Source organism: Nematolebias whitei, chromosome 13 (assembly GCF_014905685.2).
Source record: "Nematolebias whitei isolate Nwh7 chromosome 13, NemWhi1, whole genome shotgun sequence".
NCBI classification, from domain to species: Eukaryota; Metazoa; Chordata; class Actinopteri; order Cyprinodontiformes; family Rivulidae; genus Nematolebias; species Nematolebias whitei.
In genome coordinates, this window is record NC_056510.1 from 11,822,275 (window position 1) to 11,842,648 (window position 20,374).

Consider the following 20,374-nt stretch of genomic DNA (forward strand, 5'->3'; position numbering starts at 1 on the left):
CTTCCGATCTGTTACGAAGTGATGATGGGGGGGTGGGGGGGGGGGGCTGTAGAAACAGCTGTGTTCTGTGGACCGAAGCTGATGCTTTGCTAAATATTTCATCCTTCTTTTCAAACTCAAGTGCTTGAACAAGCCTACACATAAGCAAGCAAAAAACGTGTTTTTGCATCTCTAGGATTTTGTGTTCTCTCTTGGAGACAATTGTAGCTGTAAACAATGGGATTTTTATTATTGCATCCAAAAACAGAGAGTGAAAGGATTATTGTTTATTTCACTGGTTGTACTTAAATAGTGGTAGCAGGAGCAATGGTGTTCAGGTGAAGTGGGAATGAACTGTTATCATGTCTAATGTACAGATTACATCCAGAGGGCAAACATCTGTCAAGATGCTGATGTTAAATCAGCAATTTGCAGCGATGGCTGCTGATAGTTTGTGAAATTCCTGAGATGTAATCAAAAACAATTGTATGGGCTAAATAAAACATCATCGGTCCCACCATTTATCAACCAGTCTGTGTGACTGGTAACACTCACTGTGAAAAATTATATACAGTAGTCCCTCGCTACTTCGCGGTTCATTTATTGTGGACTCGCTCTATTTTGGTTTTTCAAAATAAGTCTGGAGATGACACACAATTGGCTGATTGATGGATGAGCCGCACAATCAGCATGTAATTTTTATTTAAAATAAATTATTTTAAATTACTTAGCACCTCCTGCACCTGTGCACAGCCCACAGCTGCAGGAGAAGCTTCCTCCTGCAGCATCTGCTCTCTAAAGCGGAGAAGTGGGCGTGGCCAAGAGGGCTAGCAGATGACAGAGTGCAGCTGGAGGCAGGGAGCTGAATCCATGACATGCTGTGCTCCTTTAGAGCGTTTAGAGTTTAGAAACATTGTTTAGAATATTGCAAGAGTGTGGGAGGAGTTTAAAATGCATATATATATATATATATATATATATATATATATATATATATATATATATATATATATACTAAAATAAACTACTACTTGTACTACTATTCCTTATTCGTGGTTTTTCACTTATTGCAGGACTTTGGGGTATGGATCCCCCGCAATAAACGAGGGACTACTGTATTTAATGTCAAAAATCTCAGGTTAATTATTACTTTAGTTTGCTTGAGGGGTTTTTACATCCATGTGTGCAGTTTTATTTTTTTTTTACCTGTTAGTGAGTTTTCACTGGGGAAATCGTTAAAGCGTGTAACCTTTTGTGGTCTAATTAAGGAGTCTGTTCACTTGGGGAGAAAGTTCCATTAATGTCAAATGTAAAAACATCATTTTAATGGAAACAAGCAAAAAAAAAAAAAAAAAAAAAAACCCATAAAATGCATTTATAGAGTTTAATGGTTTTAATAAAGTACATAAGTGAGCAGTTTTAATCAGTATCTCCTGCTGCAAAGATGATAATGTTTTTGCTGGTGTCTATGTTAGTTTGTCTGTAGCGTTAGCAAAACATTTAATAAACCACTGAACTAATTTCAGTGAAACTTAAAAAATACTAACTGGATAAATGTCTACAACAGATTAACGTTTAGAGTCAACCCAATTCAAGAAGTCTGCCACAGCAAATCAATATTAGTAATTAAAAATGACCATTAGTCAATTTTACAGATATTGAGCTAAAACATTGTGTTAGAAAGCTGAACGTCCAACTCAGTCCATATTTAAAGCGCTCAGATCTCACAAGCATCTTTAACAAAGCTTGATTAAACAGGATATAACCGTTCATCGATTACTCACAAATTAATAGCTGGTTTTAATGTTTTCACTTGTTTTCTTATAGTTAGGAGCTACATGACACAACTTCCTCTTGCTGACATTACGGCACTCAAAGGAGCCGCATCAAAATACAGAAACACAAGATCTTCTCCCTTCAGATGATAAACTTCAACAGGTTGGCTGGTTCTTGATTCCCAGTTTAGACAAGTCAAAATTCATCTGTAAAAACTAACAAAACACAGCTAAAAGTTTAGCATTTTTTTAATTTCCTCAGAGTTGTGAAGTTATTATTGTTATTTAAGCAAAAATGAACGGAGTACTCGTCTATATTTTACTGTCCCCATCATGAATGGCCTACTGGTTTGGCCTGACACATCTGGGATATATTGTTCCCTTCGGGCTCTCCTTCTCTCGCAGCCTGCACACATGAGTTCAGAAATACAGAACTGCATCCACCAGTCGCACTTTTAGTCCACCGGGAGCAGGTACGTGTCATTTCCTGTTCATGTCTTCATCTGCCACATGTCGCCACAAACTAAGATATTAACATCAGATTGTACGTAAAGGAGAGAGGTAAGGACACTGGTCATTTTGGTATTGTTTTAGAGGGATGTTTAAAAATGGACACAGTTGTAGAGAAGACGACATCATGCAGGAGCAGTTGGAGTTTTAGATTTAATCATTTTAAATATAACATACATTAAGAAAACAGTTGCAAACTTACTGAGAAGGCACTCGTTGGGTCATTATGTAGTCTATTTTTACGACGTGAGTCATAAATATAAGAGCATTGGTTTGCTTTATTTCCAAGAATTATTGTGCTGCAGGAAAAATAATTGCTTTGCAGCGTTAGAGTGGTCCATACTAAATAAATAAGCAAATGAATAAACAAATAAATAAATAAATAGACAAATAAATAAATAAACAGACAAATGGATAATAAATAAATAAATGAATGGTTTGTACGCAACTCAGTAAAGTAAAGACAAATGGGGTAAATTCATCACCTTTTGTTAAATCATCACTCTATGTATTAATTCCCCTTAATCCTAACGTGGAAAGAAATATTTCAAATTGAGTGAAAATAAAACTGTTTTTATTTTTAACAATACATTTTATTATCATGGATCATAAAACCCATGGTTCAGCTCAACCTGTACTGCAGCTAATCCTTCCCTGCCCACTAACGTGTTACAAACAAACAAAGCTAACAGAGCGGAAACACAACGTATAACACAGCTGGCCACGAGTAGTAAAAGTCCCATGACCTAGACATTTTAATCCCTGCCCAGACATGTTGAAAAGCCCCCCACTGCGCATGATTAACTTCAATCTCTTTATATTCAGACTGTATGAGTGCAACACAAACACTTGAAACACTTGAGTCTGGATAATATAGTTCTCAGTTTCAATCTGATATCATTTTTCCAGGTCACACTACGAAGTGCATTCGGTAAAATTACACCAATCCAGAAACAAACCCTGGTAAGTGGCAGCTTCATAGTCAGAAATATGGCCCATCTGAATTTAACCTGTTCACCTAAAAAGTGAAGTCGTAAAATATTATTGTGGATGCTGGAGTTTGACAGAATAGATGTAGTAAACATTTCCTTTTTAGCCACAGAACACATTTTAAATACTTGAGCAGGTTATTATGATTATATGACGTGCTGTAGGACCAGGATGTAAGCTGCTTGTGTTGTTAAATCGCAGGCTCCTAATTATCAGCAGGTGTGCTTGTTTGTGACTTGCTTGCAGTATATGTAATGATTACATCATTACTGAAGTGACCGTGATGTACGTGGATCAGTGCAGGTTTAACGTTTTTACGTAAAGAATACCCCCACAAATGCTAATCTTAAATTACAGCCAGACACTGCACCAGTAGTAAACACAGCTTTAAGAGTGTTCAGTCTGCTCCCATGTGTGTTCTTACCAGGCAGGTCACAGCCGAGCACCTCCATCCTCATGCCGATCCCAGCAGGCGACCACCGCTCCGGGAACACCCTCATGTACTGCGTCACGATCTCATCAAACCGCCTCACCTCTGGAGTATCATAGTGGCTGTTCCCTTCAAAAATCTGTGCAAATTCAAACGACAATTGATGTAAAGGTTGGAGTAAAGCTCCATGTTTAGCTTCTTCTTCCTTCTAAGATCGAGCTCAGTTTGTTCAGTTTACAGGAAAATTGATCAGTTGCAGAAAACTGTGATCTTTCTACTCCGAATGAGCTTTATCTTGGCTTGGAACTCACCTTTATTGTCAAATCCTAATGTTTTTACTGTTAAGTTTTAGTAATCCTTTAAAAGTAGAGGTTTAACTGTAAATGTATTTGTACTGAACCCCAATAGTATAGATGTCTTGGATGAATAATTCAACAGAACGTTCGTCTCAGCCAACTTATCACCTCTGCTGTCCTGGAGAGCATGCTCTGGTGTTTTTATTTTATTTATTTTTAATTTTCGAACAGCCGCAGCTATCGTAAAGCTATCTAAACCACTGCACGGCCCTCCTCACATATGAAAAGGGTGTGCACTGAGTTCAGCGCTGGTTGCTGGGAGATGGAAAATATAAGAAGTAGCTTGTTTTTCCAGTTGCAGCTTGAATGCTGAGAGCCATAAAGAGAATCATAAAAATGAAAATCAAATTAAAGCTGCGGAGTGATCACTCTGTTGGTGAAAGCACACAAACTCCAGAGATTGTGTGTGTTTCTGGATGTGCCGAGGTGTGTGACACACAAACATGCATGAGTGTGTGTCCTTCTGAATAGACGAGTCGAGATGCTGTCCTGTGCTCTGAGTGAGTGGACAGCTCGCACAGAGTCAAGTTCAGTTCAATTCAGTTTATTTATATCGTGCCAAGTCATAACAGAAGTCATCTCAGGGCACTGAACAGAAATATTCATATATAAAAATAATAAGTTAACATTAATTATCTGAGGAGCAGACTGCTTTGAATTTAACTCCATCGCAGAACTCTCATCTTGAACAAGCATGAAGGCGACAGTGGAAAGGAAAAACTCCCTCATGAGGAAGAAACCTTAAGCAGAACCAGGTTCAGGACAAGTGGTCATCTGCTTTGACCGGCTGGGTTTGGTAAGAACAGATACACAATGGCAGGTCAAGAATCACATGTTAAGATAGAAATAGTATCAAATGAAAACTTTTCAATTTTAGCAAATCATTTAAGGAAAGGGCTTTGTAGGTTAGAAGTAAGATTTTGAATTCAATTCTGGACTTGACAGGGAGCCAATGGAGAGAAACTAAAACTGGAGAGATATGATCTCTCCTACTAACTCCAGTTAAGACTCTGGCAGCAGCATTATGGATCAACTGAAGACTTTTTAAATAAGTATTTGGACATTCAGATAATAAACCATTGCAATAGTCCAGTCTAGACGTGACAATTGCATGAACCAGTTTTTCTGCATCATTTTTAGATAAGATGTTTGTAGTTTTAGTGATATTACGCAGGTGGAAGAAGGTGGTACTAGTAACGTTTTTAATGTGGAGGATAAAAGACATGTCCTAATTAAAAATAACACCAATATTTTTAATATTAGAGCTGGAGGTCAAATTAATGTCATACAAGGAGTGCAAATGACTGACAAATGTATTCCTAAGATGCTCAGGTCCAAAAACTGGAACCTCAGTCCTGTCTGTGTTTAAAAGCAAAAAATTTAGGGTCATCCAGGTTTTTATGTCTTTAAGACGTGCTTGTAGTCTAAGTTGTGCTCAGAGTTGCACACCACATATACAGAAATGGGTTAGGAAGAGATGAACACGGCACTTTTTTGCTTTTTGTTTTCTCGGCAAAAGTCTGTTACCTTTCAGGATGGGAATTTATCTAAGTTTTTAAAACATGGCCTGGAGGACAAAATGTATTTCCAACTGGAAGACAAAAACAGAACACTATAACATCAAAGTTTATGCTCAGTAATCCAGGTAGAAAATCCAACAAAGTTCAGTCAGGTCATCTGAACGGTTTCTTTTTTTTTCTTTATAGGCGTTTCATCCTTCATCCAAAGGACTTCATCAGTCCAAGGAGCCACAACAAACTGAGTCCCACAAGCAGCAAACCCACATAGTGGACAAACCTTTGATGTTTTGAATCAATGTGGCTATGGCTGCCTCAGAGGAGTTGATGGGGGAGAGGGTGGGCCCCAGAAACCATCTAATCACCATCAAACTTGTTAGTCCACTATGTGAGTGTGCTGCTTTTGGGACTGAGATCGTTTGTGGCTTCTCAGATTGATGAAGTCCTTTGGATGAAGGACGAAACATCTCAACAAAAAAAAAAAAAAAACATCCAGATGACCTGACTGAACTTTGTTAGAACACTATTGTAAGAGTATGTTCTGATCTGAAGCAGGGAGAGGATGTGCACTTGTCTTCCAATTTCAGAAGGTTTATTTTACATGTAAAGTACAAGATATCAGCGCTGGGCCATTGTAACTCCACCATGCGGTCACGAGCAATGGCATCCAGCGTAAACAGCAAACTTATCTTCTTCAGAGCTCGGCCACACCTCCTGGAGTCCTCACCACCATCAGCGAATGGGAAGCCCTACTCTATCATGTGACCCAGCTCTCAACCAATAATATCTTGCACCTTGTGTTCTATAATGGTGGGTACGTGAATGTTGGGAATTGTAGGCATGTAACTAAAAACTACAATTTCTAACCGGAAACGGAATCAGATCGTGTTTTAACACAATATCATTCTAAATGACAAAACGGGATAGATATATCTAGATATTTCATTAAGTTAATATATTATCTGATAAAATTATATTTCACTATGACTTTATTTTTTATTGTACAGTGACATTTCCAGTGACCAAATCCTACCTTGCTGTATCTTTAAGCCTCCTTGTTAACAATCGCTCTTGTTCTGAGAGGGCTATTGTTTGTTTTAAAAAAATTCCTGTTGTACCAAAATGCAGCTTATGCGAACTGTTTCACCGCAATTTAAAGTATCTCAGGCAGTAAAAATTTTGGCAGATTGGATCATTTCGCCATCTTCCATGTAGTGGGTAAAAAAAACCAAACACTGTAAGCCTGTCAACAATCACACAATGCAGCTAATCAGCATTGTTTCCCCTCCCAGTATGACACGAGTCATAAAAAATAACGAGTCTGTTGCTTTTTATTTTCAAATGCTGTAATCTTTGAGACTCAGCCGCCTCGGGCAAAAAAAAAAAAAAAAAAAGAAAGAAGAAAGGATTTATAACAAACTAGACTGCAAAGTATCACTGTTGGTTTCATGAATGGGTACTGACTGTATCCTCTGTTTTAGTCGTTCTTAAAACATTTAACACTTTGATGATTTTCCCAGGATGCTCATTTACAAAAAGACAGGCAGATAAGAGAGAACAGGATTTTTAACATCGGGATGAAAATCCTGCCACTCAGTAGTACTATTAAAGCATTTTAAGACAGTCTCGGAGAGGAGAATGAAGTGCCCCATCTCACGGTGCGCCAGACTGTTGAGTAGTGATGCAGAAAAGACATTTTTAATTAACACCCATGAGAGACAGAGGATGAGCGCACAAGTGAAAGAGAGACAGAACGAGTTCAAAATTAAAAAAAAAAAGAAAGACAGAAGCAGAGGCAGAACTGGAGAAGGAAGGTGATTAAAGCTAATTATTTTCAGAGCTGATGCAGAAATAAAATAAATGAGAAAAAAGAAAGCGAAGGCGATTTGGATATCAATGAGGACTGGTTGTGAAGCGGCTATAAACAAACGAATATGTGGGTGAACTCAGCGCTATCAAAGGAAGGAGTGTTCAGATGTGTTACATTAACTTGGTGTGTTTGTGTGTATTCACCTTAGCAAACCCAGTCTTGCTGTCCATAATATAGTTCCAGTCTTTGCCGTTCAAGCTGTGTGCCAGTTTGTACTTCCTGACAAATGCTCTGTTCTCGGCGCTCGTGCTGCCCTCCAACCCTCTTGCACCCTGGGTAATTATGCCACGTACTGTCTTCGGCGTGCCCAGATCCACCTGCAAAATGGAAAAAAAAAAAGCATGGTTAATTGACTCTCGGCATAATTGAAATTCAAATTAAGTTTTTCCGTTTGGTGGTTACACGGATAAATAGAGCATTTGGATGTGGAGGGGATCTCTCCAAGGTGTCAATTGGTCCGTGAGTTTCCCAATTTTGCAGAATTTACTCTACTTTTCTTCTCTTTGCTTTGGAGATAAAGTTGAAGAGGCGAAGCTGAGATGGTTTAGACATGTGCAGAGGAGGAACAGGGGATGCATTTGCCAAAACATGAAGCAACATAAAAGGAGGGTGTGATGCTGGAATAAGATGATATAGGGACACATCTGTTGGGTGACCCTTAAAGGGAGCAGGGCAGAGATGAATAAACCTTTTCTTATAGTTTGTTAAGAAAATATGGTTTAAGGAAAAAACTGATGAGTTAACTTCTTGACATCAGTAAAGAATTTGCACAAGACATTCGTGCATCTGGGCCATAATAAAACATTTACTCAAGTGTAAGGAATAAAGCTACAACCGTCAGGGAAGACCATCAATAAGATCTTATACATAAGAAGTAGTAAGATACACTATTAGGTTATGACAAAACACTCAAATGTATTTCCTTTAAAAAGACAGTTGACAAACGACCTCATCAGTAAGCTTCTAGGAAAGTGAAAGTGCCGACTTAAGACCTAAACCCTCAGGTGCATAAAGCTTTGTTCACATTGGTGAGGTTCTGCAGGTCTTAAGCATTAAAGCATGCATAACCTGTATAAATAAAGATTTGATGAATTAATTAAAATCATGCAGAATCCTTCAGTTTTGTATAAATTGCTGCAGAGTATCTAAATATTGTTTTTTACGATCAAAGTTCGTGCTCAATAATCCAGGTAAAAAAAATCCAACAAGGTTCAATCAGGTCATTTGGACAGTTTCTTTTTGTTGAGAAGTTTTCATCCAAAACGAAAAAACTTTGGCTATGGCTGCCTGAGAGGAGTCGACGGGGGAGAGTGCGAGCCCCAGAAACCATCTTATCACCAGCAAACTGGTTGGTGCACTATGGGAGTGAGATGCTTGTGGGACTGAGTTTTTTTGTGGCTCCTCGGACTGATGAAGTCCTTTGGATGAAGGATGAAACGTCTCAACAAAAAAGAAACAGTACAGATGACCTGACTGAACCTTGGTGGATTGTTTTTTTAAGGTTTCAGTTGTGTACCTGTAGCCACTCCTCTCCTGCTATAGGTTGTGTTGGATTGGGATACCAGCCGGACTTGCTGGCCACCAGCCTGGCTGCCCCCATCGAGCCGTGGATGTCCCTCATGGAGGACGCAGAGATCTGGGAGTCAGGAAGTTGTCCAGACAACAAGCCTTGAAGCTCTGAGCAGGGGGCATCTAAAAAAGAGACGGAGAGAACAAATACTTTATTAAACATTTTAGTATTTTTCATCAAACACTGATGGGACAAATCTTTTATATTTTTTTGTTAGATTACAAACATCAGAAAAAAAACCTTCAGAATTAGACATCAAGTTTATCAGCTGCCTAATAAGTCACACTTTAATGCACTAAATGCATTTGCTGCAGCTTTTTTTCTTAATACGCAAGCCAGTGATTTACAATACAACTTTATTTATAAAGCACTTTAAAAATGACACCGTTGGCCAAAGTGCTGTACACACAGCTGGAGTTGTGAGGTTTTTTTAACTATTGAAAAGTAATGTAATTAAGTTTTCAGCTTTGAAACTCAGTTTGAGATTAAAACATCCATTTGGACTCTAGGATCATTCTACAGCATTTGATTTTCATTTCTACTGCTGTTTTGTCAGCTTTACGTATCAAATGACCTAAGAAGGCTGACAAAAACTATTTATTTTCTTTTAAAACAATTGCCTTCCTATGAGATTCTTAATAAGTTTGTATGTTTTTACAGTAACACAGCACCGAAAACATTAAATACTTTTTTTATAACTTCTGTTTGCAACAGTGAGGAGCTTCTAATGAAGTTGCCATATTATCACTCAAGGGATTTTGACCCAGATGAAAATGGGCCAAAATATTTCATTATCATTACTCTTTAATAAGAACTCTTCCTACAGAACTAAACTCTCGGGTCTAGAATAATTTAGAGTTAATTTATGGTTCGTCTCAACACCAATAACACAACACAACAACGGATGTGTCACACTCCAGGTCTTTGCTGAGCTGTTTACTTCACCTGGTTTCATTCATGGTTTTTCCATCTTTCTGCAGCAAATGTGACACAATTTATCCAAGATGAGAAGGTGGGGGTTTATCTGCTTTGGGAATCAAAACAGAAATTTCCCAAATGAACGAACTAAAGACAAAACATGTTTCAGATCAAAGCAATGTGCATTACTTTGACAAAGACCTTATAATGTAAGAAACTTCAAAATATTTGTGGCACATTCATAAAGAATGACAGTTCACCAGCGGGAAATAGAGTTATAGCCATTTTGGTTCAAACTTGTAAAGGTTTTGCACCATCAATTATGCGCAATATTGCGAGATCTTGTAAAATGTGTTAACGTTTGGAGTATTTGTTGAGGATTACATAACCAAATTTAACGCCAAACTTTATTAAAATTTTTGTCTTGGCTTAGCTGTGTTGAAGATTTTAATTGGGTTGATTACAAAAGTTAATAAGTTATTGGTGAACATTTAATAGTAACGTTTTAAAAGTTTCACTGCTATCCGTCCAGTGATTCATGAGATATTATGCTAACAGACAAACAGAGTTGATTCCAAATAGCTAATGTCAAAGTTATAAGCAAAAGCATTGCACAATTTGTAGTGCTCAGAGTATGTGTTGGGCATGACTACCAGCTACTACCACAGCAGATTTGAACTCTGTAATTGTAAAATTGTCCAAGTTAGTGATTTTTTTGCGTTTGCTAACGTTGCCTAGCTGGGAGCCATCTTGAATGGAGTTGATTTCAAAAGTTAAAGCGCCGTAGAGGTAAATCCAGTGATTGCTTTCTAAGAATTTCACTAAAATCTGCATTGTGGTTCATGAGATGTTTTGCAAACGCTACAGGTGAACAAATATACACGAATATACGTGCAGACAAAGTCAAGCAAAAACATTATCTTCCATCTTTGCTTTTTGCAGTGGGCAATAAAAAGAGTTCATGAAGAAGGGGGAGCCAAAGAGATAAACAAAAGGTCAAGCGGAGAGAATAACTGAAAAATGAGTGAGTGAATTAAAAGGTAAGAGACTGACGGAAGGAGAGAGAGAAGGCTGACGATGATTGATGGTGACATTCTTCAGGTCTTTGAGGAGATGAATGTTTAATGCTGAGACGTCTGAATCGGTGCCTCGCTACTCTAAATAATGCATCGACAACAAACAGCAGCAGAACGTGAGCTCCTTCCAGCTCTATAAGATACATAGACAATTATCGCCTGCGAGGAATCTGAACAGATGTAATTGTACTATTTTATTTTTGCCTCTCCGTGCTTTGGCAGCAGCTCTCCAGCGGGTCCTTTTAATCCAGGAGAACAGTGGGAGTCGAGGAGAACGCCGACTCTTCTGCTCTCAGCAGAAACAGTCAGATATAACACACCAGCATGAGAGCTCTTAAACTTACGCACGCACACAAAGCATGCCCTTGCAAAATTATTCAGAGTCCCCCACACACACATTTTCTCCCGGATGCTCTGGTATTTCACCCACACACGGGCGAGTGTACACTCCCACTGAGCTTTCCCTGATAACAAGCTTTCACAACAGCTGTAAAACACGCCAACGACGCCAGCACAAACACGCCTGGATGGCTGGGCGCACGTGTCGCACAAAGTAAAGACCCAGCATTCCATGAAGGAATGCACACCATCCAGGTTTTTCCACTAAGATCACCTTAAGGTGTGTGCATATTCTAATGTGTTGTTTGTGACTCTTGGCTACGACCACTTCAAATAGTAATTCTGATTAGTGGTGGTCATTTTGAATTGAAAAATCAGTTGTATTGTGCACCTTTAAATGGAGAAATAAAGGTAGAAAGGGGGTGGGGCGATGATGGGGGAAGATGCTGGTGCTTTCCCATCCGATTGGACTGATTTTGCCCTGGGCTGGTTTTCCACCACATGCATAAGGCATCCTAACTTGCACGAGAGTTATTAATAAGTGATATAATCCATAAACAGGGGGGACATGATGGGGAAAGATAATGTAAAGGTCATGGATGTTTTTCACTTACTAATGTCAAATGTTATTGAACCATGTGTGTGTGTTGGAGTTGTTTTGTTTGGAGCCTGCAGGATCATGGAGCCTGCTCACCTGATAAACTTCAAGGCCCTAAGCTGGAAAGCAGAGTTGCCTTGACCTCACCTTTGTCTGATAATAACCAATATAAAAAGACACTTCTTTATACTCTCTGTGAGCAGGCCTTGGAGACGATGTGACATGTAACATCTTGATATGTGTTTTTCAACTCTGTTCCTCTTGCAAGATTAAACCTGGGTTGACAAGATCTTCTGGTTTTCCTTGCATGGCTTAATTATTGAAGGAGTTAATGATAGGATTATTAAATTATCCAACAGGGTGTTCCCCCTCCACCCCGTGAGTCATGTGACTCATGAGTCATATGGGCTCCACAGAGCAGGGGTCACGTCAAATTTATTTAGAAAGTACATTTAAAAACAGCAGCTGTTACCAAAGTGTTTAACAAAAAAAAAAAATCCATGGTAGTAATTTAATGAATATTTACCATATTTTACCAGTACTATTACCAGTACTATGTGACTGCCGGACACATGACCTTGATAGGGATTGTGGGTAAAATATACCGGTATGTTAATGTTTAAATAATTTTGGTTACGTAGGTGTTTAGCACTGTTCTGTCCAGTGATTACCGGTAGTGTGTTATGCTTAAACTAGTTTTTGTGTTCATTCTGTAGGTTGAATGGTTTTTTACGGTAGTAGATTACTGGTAAACACGAGTCAGAGTGCGAAGCATCATGAAATCCTGTGACGATCATGCAATTTGTTTGCGTGCTGAAGCAAGCTAAAGTCTATGAAACGCCATCTGGTGGTTGCTTCTTGTACTACAACAAGAGCTGCACACACTACCAAGAGCTGTGTACAGTTTCTGATATTGAACATCCGTGGCTTATTTATGTGCAAAATTGTGTTTTATTTTAAATGTAGCATGCACGGCTGACAATCAGTGCATTCTATAGACCAGCAATTACGATAGATAAAGGAATAAAAGACCCCAACCTCAACTTAAACTGCAGATCATTCCAAGACCATGGGTCCAAATAAGAAATACTCATCTTGCCTGACTCTGTGCGAGCAAAGGGTACCAAAACAACTGACTTATTTAGAGTTTGAAAAGATTGCTTTGCTCTGTCGGCCATCTTGAATTGGGTTAACTCCAAAAGTTAATCACCTGTGTTGGTACATCCAAGGATTACTTTGAATAAAATCTATTCAATGGTTTATGAGCAGTATAGAGCAAATAAACACAGACAGACACACACACAAGCAAAAGACCATTATCATGGCGCCTTCGGTGGCGGGTGATAATAATAAGAGACTGATAAAGAGCTAGGGGTGCCAAATAAAACGGGATTAAGGTGAGGAAAATGCTGCTGGTGCTGAATGAGCCGGGAAGATTTAAGGATGGCGATGGAGGGAAGAAAATGAAAGAGAGACTGGAGAGACATGGGAATGGAAGCTGTCAGCGAAGGCAAAAGAAGGACAGAGGGGAAAGTCGAATGAGGAAGGAAAAAAAAATAGAAACGTTGAAGAAAGATGGGCAGGAAGTGAGAGGAAAGCAGCGCAGGAGGCATAAAAGTGTGATTTAAGTTAATGACATGTCACTGACTGACTGCTTTATTTCTGTCTTTATAGGCCTGTGTAGGGCATTATCACACTGTGGTAGTGTGTTACAGTGTGTGCTTTTCTGCATGTCTATGCACAGTAGATGCTGCTTGGGTATTAGCAGATATGTTTGGCTATAAAGGTGTTTTTTTTAGAAGACTACATATTTATCACATGCCACCGAAGGCGAAGAAAGAGTGATTACTGATATGTTCTTGCCTGTGTCTGTGTGCCAATGATTACTTATGCTCCAAAGTAATCATTGAATGCATATTTACAATTGACTGCCTTTCGGAGTCAATTCCATGCAAGATGGCCACCACAGTTTAACGTTTGTAAACACAAAAGTGGTTGGAACTTACTCCAAACCAGTAGTTCCCAATGCTGGTCCTTGAGGAACACCATCCTGCATGGTTTAGTTGTTTCTCTGCTCCAAAACACCGAATATGAATTAAGGGGTGATTCACAGGCTTCTGCAGAACTTGACAAAGTAATAAAATCACTGAATCAGGTGTGTTGGAGCAGAGAAACAACTAAAATATGCAGGATGGTGCTCCTCAGGAACCAGGGTTGGGCACCACTGCCATAGATAATGAAGTTTAAAAACAAACAAAAAAAAATACGTTTTTATCAACATTACAAACATGTGTCTGCCAGGGGTATATTAACAGGTACAAAGATAATAGTATTCAAGTATAAAAAAGAACAAGATAATTATAAAAAGGTTTAAAAAAAAAGTCTAAAAAGATACAAAATAATCTATTTACAGGTTTTATAAGTAAATTCACATTAAGGTTTTCTCGAACTGAAATGGTTTTCATTGCCTTTTTGTTTACAAGTCCTTTAATTGTGGTGCTGTATATGTGAAGTTCCTTGCTGAAGTGGGTTATGCTTGGCTTGGAGTTTTGACCACTTTTTCTTGTGGATGTGAAATTTTCCCATGAGAAGTAGAAGTAGGGTGAAGTAACTCAAGTCTTTATCCACGTCCTTATAAGATTTAAACTTAATATTGACTATTCTTGTACATTTTGTGAACTACACATGGAAACAATTTCTCATTTATTCTATCGATGTAACCATACAAAGGCATTCTGGACAGATGTACAACAACTCGTACGACAGAAAACTGGACAAATCATTCAACTTACAGAGAACGACATGAGGTAAAGTTAAATGGAAGCTGAGCGTGATCCTCGAGACATACTCTAAGCAGATTAGGAGCAGAGATAATGCTGCTGTGAACATCTTGAATTAAAAGTCTTTCAAAGAAGGAATGCTAGGCCTTTAATTCACTGTAGTAGAACAGACTGATTCCCTTTGTTTACCTGTAAACTATAAAACTCAGTCACTTCCACTGACGGAGGAGAACTAGAATGAACATGTCAAGATGTTCCATGTAAAGTTGGTGTTTGCCTCACCTCCATAATGGAAACCATAAAGTGGCAGAGGCGGAGAACAGGCATGAGAAAATGGCTTTGAAAAAAAAAAGTGTGCGCTCAGCACTGAGGGTGACGAGGAAAGTAAGGTGAGATATAATGCAATTTCAGGTGTTAAAACGGAGCAAAAAATAGGACTGGTGGACACGAGCACAGGCAGGACAGCTGATATTTTCCACTCTCCTTGTCTGTCATATTGTTTTGGTGTGATTGTGATTTGTGTTGGTGCTGAAATAGCCCTTCTGGACGAAAAGAGCATATCTGTCCCCTTCTCTATAGTCGCTACAATGGCAGCAGGGAGAGGCCCTAACCTAATAATGATACAGCGGAGCTTACACACACACACACAGGCTCAGTCAAATGGATTCAAAACCCCTTTCTTTTACCGTCTCCCCACACACAAACACAGACTGTATAATTAAGTTTTATCTATTTATAGTATTGAGCTGATTATGCTGGTTGAAATTGTGTTTGTTTGCCAGGGCTGTGGATGAAAGCTGAGAGCCTGTTACTCTCTGATGTTATCACCCACACATGACACTCTAGTATTATTCTATTAGTACCAAGTGTGTCTTTTTGTGTCTTTGTGTGTGCGAGTGTGTTCTACGAGTGGGAGTCAGAGAAGGGGGCATATGTATATGAAAGAGCGAGGGCAAAAGTGTGAGTGCACAAGAGTGGGTGTGTTGTGTGAAAGAGAGAAACAGATCAAAGTACAAACTGAATTATCATTAGATTATATAAATATATACAGAGGAAGGAGATTTTCCTTTTTTTTTAAATGTTTTCTGGAGTTATTTTTGCTTTGACCCCACCTTCTGACCCTGAAAAGCCGATATATAAAAGTTCAAATACAAAACAGGGAGATTAACAAAAAAGTACTTTGAGAAATGATACAAAACTTGCAACCTAGCATGAAGTAATGTATACTTACTGCCTTTCATGTGAAAGTATTAACCAAAAATCTTAATCTGTTAAGTATTAGTATATGTCATTGTGTAGACTTAAATTTACTATCACATCTAATTTTACTTCAATGTCTGACTGGTGCACACACACAGACAAAGGCATATACTATTGCGTGTCTTTTAACGTGGCAAGTGATAAAAATGGCGCTAAATCTTTTTTCTTTTACCTGTAATCTGACAACCATAAAGTTCGAACCGCAGAGCGATGCCGTTCTTCCACGCTTGAGGTCGGAGTCTTACGAAGCGAGTCAGAACCGGCTGTGGGATTCGATTGAGAACCACTTCTGTGGCGTCAGTGTTGGCATGGAAAACCTGTGAATGGAAAACAACAGACGTTTTATGTTATTAGACAATTATCCTGAGCAGGAGGGAGACGAAGCGGCGACACAGGATATGATAGGTATGGAAACTTGTTGCTGAGTCACGGAGCTGAAACATTTGTTCGACAAAGGAAAAACGTGTGTGTATTCTTACAAAAACCTTTCCAAAGTCCAGATGTGTTAATGGCTCTGACTAAAATGTTGCAGGTTGGTTTATGGTTTTGGTTTAAATTTCTCAAAAAAAACCCCCAAAAAAACAAATAGTTAATAACCCATCTTTTCTAACATCACCATATTTCTTGTTAACAATTATACTTCTCTACAATTTCTGGTTGAATTTAAAACTATGTATGGATATTCGTCCAGCTCTGGGTTTAGCCTTGAATTTAGCATTTTTGTAGTTCAACATAAATTACTAAGTACATTCCCATTTCTAGATTTTTTTCCCCATTTCTTATTTTTTCTACTTTTTTAAGCACTCAAATGTTCCTATTTTCATATCTCTATCTGGTGTTATTTTGCAAATAAAGACACTGTTAAGTCATTTTATCAGACAGAAAATGGAGTATACTGGTGAGCTGGTAATAAACTAAGCAAGCTGTGGTGTCAACAACATTATTGTGTATTCCTTGAAATGTACTACGCTGTCTGAAGTCTCCCTCCTGAGTAGTGCAGCAAAAAATATCATTGCTATACAGTATTAAGGGCAACAGAAGAAAAGTTTAAAGGAAGTATACTCCTCCTTCACAAACATAGCACTTATCCCCACATGGCTGACATTATTAATCCATCCATTTTCATATGTGTTCTACCTCTTATCTGTGGTCAGGTTCTGGCGCAGCAGGTCCAGAAAAAATCCTCTTTACACAGACTCCCCCTGGGGAATCCTAAGGTATTCCCATGCTAGAGAGAATAAACATCCCTCCAGTAAGTTCTTGCTCTTCTCCACAGTCTCCAGAAAATCACCAAAGGGATGAGCTCAGGAGGTATTCTGATCAGATGCCTGAAAAACCTTAGCTGACTGCTTTTGATGTGGAGGGGCAGTGGGTCTACTTCGACATGCCCCTGGATGACGGCGAGCCTCATCATAATTTTCAGCAGACATTTAAAAATATGGCAGACTGACAGTAGGTAGAACTGTTGCTTCATAACAAGAAGACCACAGGGTTGAAACCTGGCTGTAGTCCTTCTTGCTGCACCCGTGTATGCAAGATTTTTCACTGGGTTTTGGGTTCCTCTCACTAAAAACAAGCAATACTTGTCAATAGGTAGGAGTGACTGAATGAATCATAGATCAAGAAAGCAAGTAAGTCCCTCTACTTTCTCAGGCGACTGAGGCAAACTGGACTGGGAAGCTCAGTCCTCACTCCTTCTACAGGTGTGCAGTGGAGAGCATCCTGTGCTCCAGCATCAACATGTGGCATGGAGGCTGCACAGCTGCAGAGAGAACAGCTTTGCAGAGAGTGGTGAAGGCTGCACAGAAGTCTGTTGGCGTCAGCCTCCCCACCATCACAGACATCTACATCTGCAGGAAAAGGGCCACCTGCATTGTGAAAGACCCCACTCACCCAGCACACACACCATTTGTCCCACTCCCCTCTGGAAGAAGGTTGTGGAGCATTAAATGTAGAACCACTAGACTGAGGAACAACTTCTACCCTGAAGCTGTTAGACTCATAAATCCCTAACCAGGATAATCACTGTAATGTCACTTTAACTGGTGATATGGGACTTTTCTGTGCTGCTGATCTCATGCTGCTGATTATCTCATGCTTCTGTATTCATTTATACCTATCTGCTAACCACAGAGTCATGTTAAGGCTGCCGTTGTTATGCCGTATTGTTTTACATTATGGGCGTTTAGCATATATCTTAGTGTATATCTTAGATCCTTATTTTATTGTTTCTTTTTATACTTATATTTTGCTATTTTTGGGTGTAACCTTGGGTACATAATTTTGTTCCACCTCATGTACCACAAATGGTGGAAATGACAATAAAATTGACTTGAATTTGAATAATTGTCTGTTCAACTTGTCTTTGTGTGATCTTATGATGGAGAGGCAACCTGACCAAAGGGTACTCTGTGTTTTGCCCAATGACTACTGAAGGTAAGCACCAGCTCCATGCAGTTCTTAACAAAAACGTAGGCATAAAAAATATATTGATGAGATTAAAAACAACATTCAAAGTACTGCATATTCTGTTTTTGCATATCTGTGATATTTCTGTATTGCTGCCCAGTCCAAATGTAATTTTCCACAATATGTATAACATATAGTTTTTGTCAGTATTCTGGTATTTTTATTTTATGGGTGTTCCCCAAAATCTATTGATATGTGTTTTAGGTGTTGGGTTTTATTTTCTTCACTTTGGAAGATTTGAAAGAAGAAAAAAAAAGAAAAAGGAAATAATGTACGAAGTGAGGTCAAAGTGTATTTTCACAAAAAATAAAAATAATAAAAATTTAAAAGATGAGAGTTAACATGATCCCATCTGTAGTTACAGACGAGCTCACATGACACAAACCAAATGTTTCTTCTTCGTTGATTTCACAAAACGCGTGCGGCGTGTGCTAACAAAGGGAGGAATGAGCTTTAAAGTTTACATACGCACTCCCGCTCACAGTCTACGGGCACAAAGTGTGCGATAAATCAAAGATGTAACTATGTGGAGAGGAATCCTCTTCTCACAGCCTACCACACACAACAAACACACACAGGAAAACACCTCTAATCCTTCACACACACAAGAAAAACACACTCTGTCACCCCTCAGTGCACAAACACACACTTTCAGACACAATGCTTTCTCTCACACTCTGACAGTTTCTCCATCCTTACACCCCGGAGCCACTGCGCTGCTCGCAACATGCACACAAAACACACACACACACAAACAACTGAAAATGATTTCCTCACACAAATACAGATAAAAGGAAATTGAATGCAAGTGCACATGACCAGAAGCACTCTTTTTGTCTCTTGACATTCAGACTTCATATCTCTGTCTATCTGACAGAGTGTCATGTCTCCTGCTCTCAGTCATCTTTGCTGAGCTCTCTGCTGGAAAACACAGCTGGGCTTCTGCTTTACTCCATCACCGCTTCTTCCTTCTTCCATTTTTTTCTGTCGTTCCCTAGGACATCTTTGTTTCCCTCTCTGTCCTGTTACCATGCTATATATACTGCTGTAAATTTTAGGTGAATAAAAAACAGCTCTTTTTGCTTTTTACAAAGTCTTTTAGGTTGTTCAGACCTGTTGTGACAATTCTTGGGCCACTTTAAATCACATACGTTCGTAGTCTGATCTGAGCAAAGCTGTAGGACCTCCAACTGAACTCACAGGACACCACACATCAGCAAAGTTACATTAAACAGTAATCCTTGGGAATATTTTGAACAAAATAAGGCTTTCTTTCTGCTGAAGTAAAGAATTGTCCATTACAATCCTTGTCAGTATAAATTTCTGTTTTGTCAGGTTTTCATCAAAGTAGATTACAGGATGCTGTATGGGTGAGATTCTTCTTTGGTTTTAGGTTTGTTATGATAGTTTTAGACCCACTATGGTCACTGTATGCAGGGGTGTAACCAAGGTGAAGCCACCCCTACAAAATCTGGGCCCCTTCACTGGGCCCTCTTGACCAGACTTTTATCTTCTCGAGTCCCAAGTTTTGCTTGGTGTGCATTTTAAATTTCCCTTGGAAATTTAGGATTAATAGAGCCCGTACATTAGAGAAACAAACTCTCTCTCTCTCTCTCTCTCCCTCTCTCTCTCTCTCTCTCTCTCTCTCTCTCTCTCTATATATATATATATATATATATATATATATATATATATATATATATATATATATATATACAGTATATATATAAGAATAAATAAAGGCAAAATAATGCTAAATAATTAAAAATAATTTATTTTAAATAAAAAATTTCATGCCAATCGTGTGGCTCATCCATCAATCAGCCAATTGTATGTCATGTCCAATCTTTCATCAAAGTTCATGCTCAATCTTATTTTGAAAAACCGTGATAGAGCAAGTCCGCAATAAATGGACTATGAAATTGCGAGGGAGTACT

The 20,374-nt window shown here is 38.8% G+C and overlaps 1 protein-coding gene across 2 annotated transcripts in view; it reads right to left on the reverse strand.

The window, feature by feature from the left end:
• The window catches only part of LOC119419529 (neuropilin-2), a 138,475-nt gene that overhangs the window by 47,423 nt on the left and 70,678 nt on the right, over positions 1-20,374 (reverse strand). For both annotated transcript variants that reach the window (XM_037686863.1, XM_037686864.1), the window contains exons 8-11: positions 16,141-16,285; positions 8,944-9,119; positions 7,571-7,744; positions 3,679-3,823 (exon numbers count right to left, since the gene is read on the reverse strand). In XM_037686863.1, the coding sequence (XP_037542791.1) occupies positions 3,679-3,823; positions 7,571-7,744; positions 8,944-9,119; positions 16,141-16,285 (640 nt within the window). The remainder of the gene's footprint in view (positions 1-3,678; positions 3,824-7,570; positions 7,745-8,943; positions 9,120-16,140; positions 16,286-20,374) is intronic.